The sequence below is a fragment of the Tasmannia lanceolata genome, unplaced genomic scaffold (genome assembly GCF_043159265.1).
Source record: "Tasmannia lanceolata isolate RefF3 unplaced genomic scaffold, GAP_Taslan_0.1 ptg000003l, whole genome shotgun sequence".
Taxonomy (NCBI): domain Eukaryota; kingdom Viridiplantae; phylum Streptophyta; class Magnoliopsida; order Canellales; family Winteraceae; genus Tasmannia; species Tasmannia lanceolata.
The window spans coordinates 21717300-21726746 of record NW_027518680.1 but is presented as its reverse complement, the minus strand read 5'-3'; the positions used below and the strand labels follow the sequence as shown (position 1 = coordinate 21726746).

At 38.8% G+C, this 9447-nt stretch overlaps 1 protein-coding gene across 1 annotated transcript; it reads right to left on the bottom strand.

Annotated features, from left to right (window-relative positions):
• Positions 1-4004: 4004 nt before the first annotated feature.
• Positions 4005-8545, bottom strand: LOC143853848 (NDR1/HIN1-like protein 10). Its single transcript, XM_077363558.1, has 4 exons — positions 8387-8545; positions 6768-7280; positions 5660-5845; positions 4005-4455 (listed from the first exon to the last, which is right to left on the bottom strand). Exons 2-4 carry the CDS (start codon positions 7227-7229, stop codon positions 4177-4179), a joined length of 927 nt encoding a protein of 308 aa, XP_077219673.1. The 5' UTR covers positions 7230-7280; positions 8387-8545; the 3' UTR covers positions 4005-4176.
• Between the last annotated feature and the right edge of the window lie 902 nt (positions 8546-9447).

The window sequence follows — 9447 nt, the reverse complement described above, 5'->3', positions numbered from 1 at the left end:
TAAACCAACCAAATTCTCTCTGAGAGCATCCGCCCCGAACGAAGAACCGAATCCTCCCTGAGAGCATCCGCCTCGAGCGAAGAACCAAATTCTCCCTGAGAGCATCTGCCCTGAACTAAGAACCAAATTCTCCCTGAGAGCATACGTCCCGAGCGAAGAACCAAATTCTCCCTGAGAGCATCCGCCCCCTAGCGAATAACTAAATTCTCCCTGACAGCATCCGCCCCGAGCGAAGAACTAAATTCTCCCTGAGAGCATTCGCCCCTAGCGAAGAACCAAATTCTCCCTAAAAGCATCCGCCCCGAGCACGAAGAACCAAATTCTCCCTGAGAGCATCTTGCCCTAAAAAAGAAGAAGAACTAAAGTCTACCTAAGACAACCTTTCCAAATGAAGACCCCTGAGGCAACCCTTCCATCTGAAGACCCCTGAGGCAACCATCCCATTTGAAGACCCCCGAGGAATCCATTCCATTTGAAGACCCCTGAGGCAGCCTTTGCATCTGAAGATCCCTGAGGCAACCATCCCATTTGAAGACCTGCGAGGCTTCCATTCCATTTGAAGACCCCTGACGCATCCCTTCCATTGAGGACCCCTGAGGCAACCATCCCATCTGAAGACCCCTGAGGCAACCCTTTCCGTTGAAGACCCCTTAAGCAACCCTTCCATTTAAAGACCCCTGAGGCAACCCTTCCATCTAAAGACCCCTGAGGCATCCATTCCATTTGAAGACCCCTGAGGCATCCATTCCATTTGAAGACTCCTGAGGCCTCCCTTCCATCCGAGACCCTTGAGACATCTGATCTTTCTAAGATTTCAATTTTCGCAAAATCATTTTCTATATTTTTTTTCTTTTGCAACTAATTTTAGGCCAGTCAAAATGTGTTGTTTGTTCAGCTTTGGCATTCGCGCGACAAGCACGCTCTGCCAAAGAGAGGCATCTGTAGACACCCCATTTTGATTGGGCCCTAAACCCCCATCGTTTGAACAAAACCTATCAAATCATTGCAAATTTTCATCCAAATCTGAGCAAGTTTGCCTTGCGAACGAGCTGCGATAGAAGCAAGTTACAAAAATAGAAGGGGGGTGAATTATCCCACTCTAATTTTTGACCTAATTTCTTTCCGAGACCACCAATTTTCAGCAAAATCAAATATAAAACGCATAGAAGGGGTGTCTTAGGGTAATAGAAGGGGATAAAATTATGTTAATTTTTTACTTAAAATTTTCTCTTTAGACCACCATTTTGCAACCAAAATCAAAGTAAAATTTTTAAAAATGGGTTGTCCTATAAACTAATGGGGGGCAAAAATTAAGAAAAAACTCTATAAATAGAGCATTTGGGCTCTCATTTGAAAAAAATAGGGTTCTTAATCTAATTTTAGAGAGGAAGAGAGAGAACTTTCTAGAGAGAGAGTGCTTTCTAGAGAGAGAAGATTCTAGAGAGAGAGAGAGCTTTCTAGAGAGAGAGAATTCTAGAGAAAGAAGGAGATCTAGAGAGAGAAAGAAGGAGGAGAAGAAGATTTCAAGGAGAGATCCAAGAGAAGAGCAAAAGGTTAGTAGATTTTGAGTTTTCTTTGAAAATCTAACATAGAATGGAAAATCTAAGTGGAAAATTCTTAAAAAATGTTAGATCAAGTAACCTAGGGCCAAAATCTACCAAAATATGTTTAAAAATATGTCTCATATAATACCTTCCATCCCTGGTTACAGGGATGGAAGGTATTAGGCACCATCCCTGGGCGACTTATGCTGGTCTCCTGAACTCGGGCATATTTTTATTAAAACTGAGAAATGCATGCGATAGTGTGCAAATTACAGGTGTAGCGTGAGTGACAGAGTGTTGAGGAACCAGATCTTAGAAACATCATGTAAAACATGCCGAGAAGGTCTTAGAAAGTAGAGAGAGGATAAGCCTTTTTTTTTTTTTTGAATGGAAGAGTATAGACATATTGAATCTGAGGAATATAAGATAAAACTGGCAAAGGAGTACGCTAACAATTAACGAAGGGACTAGGAGGTAAAATTATGCAGGGAAAATCACTAAAAGAATTAGGAGTCTATGCAGATAGAAACATGAAAAGGGAACAAAAAAACTAGGAAATCCAAGACCCGCGAATTGAAAGAAGACTGAGAGTGCAGAGCAAAACCACATCACAACTTGGACAAGACTACAATAGAAAGAAAATCAGTAAGTCTTTTCTGCTTTATTATTTTTATCATCAGTAGATTAAGGAGGGGAATACCTAAACCTACAAATCATGAAACAAATTCCAAATGCCCAAATGCTTGAAAATAAAGATTAGGTAAAAAGAGACACTGAGATCAAATGGGAAGCACTAGAGTATTCAAATTTAAACTCATGAGTTGAAGATTGCTAAGGAGTGACCTAAGAATGCCCTAGGGATATCAATTCCCTGAGAATGCTCTAGGGAAATGTTGTCAACACAACCAAGTTTGCAAGATTGCACAACTGATCTTCTCTTTTCTGACAATTCCAAAAAGAGGCTCTCATATATCAATTAAAAAAATGGAAAGACAAATTGATTTTGTGCAACTTTTAAACATGGGTATGCTGTATCAACAGAACATCTATACTAAGATTATCACAGTTCCCAAATGCAACCAAAAGAAAGACCAAGCGAAGTGAAAGAGGCAAGCTGAGTTACTGCAATCAACAAAATATGGTAGTGCCTACATCAAAAGTAAGGGAAGAAAACTACTGATACGAGCACTACTCTGCCTGGATAATTGCACTAAACTCGTCTTGTCTCATTATTAAAACAGCTATTAGAAGTCATTTTAGCTTCCAAAAGGGAAAAAGAAAGCTCTACCAGGCTGTTTGGATGCAAGGATGTTATAATCCAAGATTATAAAATCCTGGGTTTTATAATCCTAGATTATAAAATCAATGTATCTAAACAGCCCCCCTAGAAACCAATTAAAAGAGAGGAGTTGGTGAATGACAACGCAATGTCTTGCATACTTGTCGAAGCTTATGTGTTGGGATGTTGATTACTGTTGCGTGGAGGAAAGGAGGAAGGGGATGGTGGCATTGTTGGGTTAGAGTGTAAGAAAATGGAGATGAGATGGGGTTTATGTGTTGTTGATAATGGTGAGATGGGGAAGAAATGATGAAAGGTGAAAAGGGGTTTGAATGGATTTTACGTGGGACTTGGGAAGGGATGTTGGGTAATTAAAATAAGGGACATGGACTGTAACTAGGACTTGGATGTGGATGATCCGTAAAATCAAGAGTTCAATCCTGCATCCACTGTAGTCGTTTTATGAAGAGCGGACATTATTCAATTGAAAAAGAAACAAGAAAAGAAGTTGAAGGGGAAAAAAAACACTAAAACTTCATCTGTTGTGAACACTCCTCATGTTGTAGGGACCTAAATGATCGAATGGAATGATACATAGACAAGTAAATCCCTTATGAGTTCCAAGGTATTCCTTTAAGGGGATTCATCATTCAAGGGGACGTATTTAAGGGGATTCATCATTCAAGGGGACGTAGGCTACTCAACAATTTCACATTTTATTTATGTCGTAATTGAATAATGAATAAGTAATTCCGAAAATAAAGATATGTTTTTCGTTAATAATTGGATACTTCCCCAAACTGTGTGTGTTTGTGTGTGTGCGTGTGTGTGTGTGTGTGTGTGTGAGAGAGAGAGAGAGAGAGAGAGAGAGAGATTTTGCATGGAGATTTCCATGATTTTTTTTTTGAAATGGATATTTCCATGATTTTTATTTCAATCAAATTTGTAACAGGAAAAGCAATGGTTAGAAAACAACTACTTTTACATCTATTCTAATACCATCGAGATTTGATGAAGCAGCCAAATCATAGAACATTTTATTTTTGCAGTAGCTCTCCTACTTGTCACCAATCATCCTCTACATCTATTCTTTCTTCCCTCCCCTTCTTCTTCCTCTCATAGACATGTTGTGCTCTAATATTTGATTCAAATAATGCAATGAGCAAATCCCAAAAGGCCACTCGATCAAATGATACCCTTAAAGCTACCAAAAAAATACACGATAATTACAAGAATAGCAGATTTTTTTTCTGTTATATATAACTTATCAACCCAACGAGAAAAAAAAAAAACAACAGTTTTTAGGTACACAAGAACAAACCCTAGATCTTGAGATGCAAATCACAATCTGATTCAAATGTAGGTACAAGAATGCCCCATGAACTGGATGGGTTTGGTCAAAAGGGAGTCAACGACAAGTGGGCAGGAGACATGCCTCTGGTGCTTCGTCCTCACCAGCTTTCCCACCACATCTCCTCGTGATCGGAGGTCAAATTCCAATGTCAATGGAACTCTGGTTCCATTCGCAGATACTGTTAGGCTAGCCCCAGCTCCATACAGAGGAACCTTGTTCCCTTCAAGGATCACAGATACTACCCGATGGCTCTTTCTCGGCTGGTAGTACTTCTTCAACTGCAATCAAATGCAGACGATTTGATTAAAGTTTCATTCAAATTTACTGTTTTTGAGAAGCTGAAAAAAGAAAATGGAGAATGAATACGCAAACTGTTGATAGCAACAAAAGTTACTGATAATAGTACTGGTATTTTCTATTTAGAATGAATGTTGGATGATATTTTAGACTACTGTTCCACATTTAGGCCCTGTTTATTTAAGATTATGACAAGCAATTGTGACTGCCAAACTGATTATTGGACTCAAATTTAAACTGATTATGACAACCAATTATGGCCCAGTTGTGATAGATGGGCAGACAGGGAGACTTGAGAAGGTGGGAGTGCGGGGAGCATAAAAAGCCCTGAAACGTTTTTGTGTGTGCGCTTTATAAGAGAAATTCGCAGATTGGAACGAAATGAGGGAGGCTACAAGCAAGCCACCTTTCGCCACAATAAAGACATCAAAAGAGAGAAAGGTAGGCAGAAAGTCAAGGAGTTATTCCGATAGAACAAGCTACTTACGGAAAGACTATGCCTTTACTGCCTAGCAAAGCAAGGATAGAGATTCAGTAGGAAACCCATTCCTCTTCACTCAAACTGCTTTCTTCTTCATTCAATCTTCTTGTGATTCAATCTTTTCTTCAGACTTTTCGGGACTCAATCTTCATGGTGAAATAGGTTCTTTTAGAATCAATTTCGAACCATCTGCTAGAGGTTGTAAAAATCCACCACCTGCTAGAGGTTGTAACAATTCGAACAGTTTGTAACTTCAGAGTTCTAGTTTTTAGCGGCACCTGGGGGGTTTTGTTTACTATAGGCTGTACTTTTGAATAATTTGTAAGGGTGCTCTTACTTTCGATTTCTCATGCTCCATGCTCTCTCCACTCTTCATCCTCAAATCTCGACCTCTCTCTCCCTCAGCTCTTATGTCACAATTGGGGCAACCAATATTCCATGGAAATTTTTTTTTTATGTAGCCAAGCATGCCCTTTTTAAACACAAATTTGCCAAGGCAAGCACAAGTATCTTGAGCATGCCATATGAATGTCCGTCAATTGTGTGTTTTATGAAAGAACCAGGTCCTAAGTTCTAGTGATTACGTTCATTTTGGTCTCTTGCGAGTTCCTAAACTGACACATTGATCGACCGGTATGGGTCCAAGCTTGGTTCAATGAGTTTTTATTCTCTATTTGATTGAAAAACAAGGGGTGAAAAATCACCTGTCCAGTTGCAATTGTGATTTCTGAATAGATGAGATTGATGGGTGTGGAGCTGACGTGAATTCCAAACAATGACGCAGGATTGTAGACGCTTATCTTCAACGAGCTATTCATGGTTAGCAACTTCGTTGGGACCCCAGTGTAGTCTGATCCCTCCCCAAAATAGAAGTTATCTACTGACAGACTCTGCAGTAAAGCAATGTTTGTGAAGAAGTAGAACAATTCATAAGAAAGGAACCAAGTTGTGCTAGAAATATAATTCTAAGATAAACTAACAATAAAGTGAAAAAATTGTTAGAAAGAAAAAATTGCCGTAAAAGCTGGCTTGTCTTAATCCTGTAGTTTAAAACTTAAAAGTTAGACATAAAATGCAATGATGTTGCGATGTTCCAATCATTTCATTGCAATTACTGCACAAGGCAAAAACGCTTAACAACTGCAAACTTGGTGAGTCAATTCAGTTTGTCCAGGGTCCAAGTACCGAGTTCAAACTCTGATTATATAAGAAAAAGCATGAATTTAGTGACTCAACTCACTCAAAAATTCAAAGGTTTTGAAAATTGGAAAAACAAAAGCACAGAGGAACTAAAATGCTCTACAATGAATCAAGAATCAGATTTCCACAACTTATTTTCTTTCGACTTTCTTTGTTATCCTTTTCCTTTTTTGCTTTTGACCGAAGCAAAACCAAATGGGTACAAATGCATATTTAAAGCAGAAGAATCAACATGCAACAATTTTTTTATTTTCTATTATCAGATGCATGATGAATTTTTCAGAGAGGTGCCATTTCCCAATGTTAGAAAACATAGACTTCGCTCAAAAAACAATCTTTCATGTGTCCAAGTTCCACATAAACAAGACAATGAAAAACTTGAGTTAGGGATCAGTACTAGGAACCCGACCAATCAATTTGGCAAGAGTCCCAAATTGATCAGCAAGTTTACAGATATCAAATTCTTAATGAAAATTTCTGAAAACATTTATGATAGACTTTTGAGCTCAGTGATACATAAAATTTCTACTTTTTATCCATTAAAAACACACGACAAGAACTTGGCATTAAAAAACACAGTAGTAGTAAATAATTAACAAGAATTTGACATACCTTCACTACAACCTCTGCTTTGTAAGGACGACTTGCACCCCAGATAATAAGAGAAAAAATGGTGAACAGCAGAATGAAAGCCAAAAGAGCAAGCAAGACCTGGCAGCGCCGAGAAAGTCCCCCTCCATAAAGATCATCATAGGCACCCTCTTCTTCAATCACATTACACTCAGGCCAACCCTTATCATTCCTCTTCCTATTCCCTTTCCGGCCCGAGGAAGATCTAAACGTCCCTGAGAACCGGCTGGCAGAAGAAGCCCTCGAATGGCGTCCAAAAGAAGGATGTGAGGGTGACTCCATTGGGCTGTTGTAGACGGGAGTAGCCTGCATTGAGGAGGATTTGTCGCCATCGTGGGAGTCACGTGAAGGGCTCTGCACATAGTAAACAGGCCGTTTTGGAGACCGTGGAGGTGACGAAGGGGCTAAGCTGGTCACATCGGAGTCGGACTTAGCGTGCATCATCGTGGAATTCTACTGTGGGGAATCCGGGGAAGGAGATTGAATATCGAATTTCTGGCAATCAAATTAGAAAGATTCAGCGCAACCCTCTTCCTAAAATATTAGAACTTCTATAAGAAAACACTGAAGACAGGCAATACTTGTACTGAAACCCTAAAACCACAACATTACAGAAATCCCTATAGAAGACTAAAACTCTTACAAGAGAATGGAAGGAATAGTAAATACAGGGCCACTTGCAATAAATAGGGAACATTCAGCACATCATTTTGTGCCTAAAACCCTTAAGACTCTTATGTTAAACCCCTGCCCTCTGCTTTTTAGCAGGAAATATGGACATTTACAGCCCTCAAAATCTCAACCTTTTACAAAATCCCTACGGAAGAGTGAATTCCTCACACTTAAAATTGAATTAAAGACATAGATACTTGCAAGAAACAGGGATCAATTTGTGCCCAAAACTCTCTTATGTTAAACCCTGGCCCTCTGCTTTTTAGTAGGAAAATTAGGCATTTATGGCAACCAAAATTTCAACATTTTACAAAATGCCTACGAAAGAATGAATTTCTCGCACGTAAAATCGAATTACTTCCAAGGATTTGCAAAGATTCGACACGTCTATCTTCTAAAATGCTTGTAACTTCTAAAGAGTAATTCCTTCAATTCTCGTTGACGACTCATACTTAAACAGAAATTTTTCTGAACCAGTATTTCCAATGCCAGACTGTTAAGATTTCATACAAATTACTTTAAAAACTGAAATGGAAGCTCTATCTGTATGTGAATTGATTAAAAGATTGAAATAAGAATCCTCAAATTCTAAGAATAAAATATCCTTCTATCTCCAGCAAGAACAGTGCATTTGCCGATTCTCAAAGATATCACTGAATTTCTGCAGATTATTACATAGAGACAAAGATCCGAAAGAAGCCGCTAAATTGAAAAGCCTGGAAATGCTAAATTTCTATAATTTCTGAACAAAAAAATTGAGGTATAAGCATCAAAGCTCTGTAATTTTCTAACAAAAACTATCAAAATCATAAGACGATCTTCAACTCTCAAAATAAGTGATTTACAGCTAAAATCAACTATCGAGGAAAAACAAGATGATTAATCCTCTAAAGAGTACGTAATAAACTGAATTTTTTGCAGTTTCTTACCGTAGTTAGTTCATACAACTCTTCCGGCCAAGAAAAAGATAAAATTCAGCTTCAGAAATGAAAATTCAAGTGATTGTAGAACTTTGCCATTGATCTGAACTGCTATAAATCTTTCAGATCTGAAAATCTATCTCTCTCTCTCTCTCATGAAAGTAGGACGAAATTTATGAGAAGAAGGAAGACAATTAGGTTCGGATTCAGGTTCGGTTTCGAACCTGAGGCAATCATTAGGTCTGATACTTAGAGGTTCTAGGTTTGGTTCTAGGTTCGGCAACAAGTGTCGGCAGAGGATCTCTTTCGCTTATTTTATTAAAGGGCAATGATAAATTCGCACCCACTGAAGGATAATTTCGCACCACTGTAAAAGGTAAAAATTCCATATACGCTCCCTCAAGTGGTGTGAATTATCCTACATGGGAGGCGAATTTATCATTGCCCTTTGCTAAATAAGAATTAATGCTAATTAAGTTGGATTCAATTATGATTAAGAAATGATATCTGCACCCCTTGTTCTGATAATGACGTACCTCACTTAATTAACATTTTGTTGATTGGTTGTGGAGAGCTTTTACATCTTATTAGTGTGGTGTAAAACTGTGGGGTAGTGCGGTTATAAGAAAATAAAGTGCAGTAATCATTCATTATCCATAAAATCATGGACGCGTGATAGAAACGTTTTTGGATTTTTTGTGCACGTGGCGGGCATGTTGGGAGTGTAGAGAAAAAAGGTTAAAGATATATGCTATGGGGGCGTACCGCACGGGGGGTGAAAATATCATCGCCCGTGAGAAATTATTTGATGGGAGACCGTACAAACCCTTATTTCTGAAATAGTGAGATAGGGCCCACTCCATAGGACGATCCAAACCATCCATTTGTTGGGCCACAACGAAAATAGGTTTTGCACTTATGCCCCAAAATTCATTTCCATGGGATGACCCTAACTCTAGAGGAACTGCACATTATAATAATGATATTGGGAGTTTTTATGTGGTGGCTGCCCATCAAGTATAAAGGACGAAACTCGGGAGGGTGTGGCTCTTTGGCGTAAAGTCATGGGT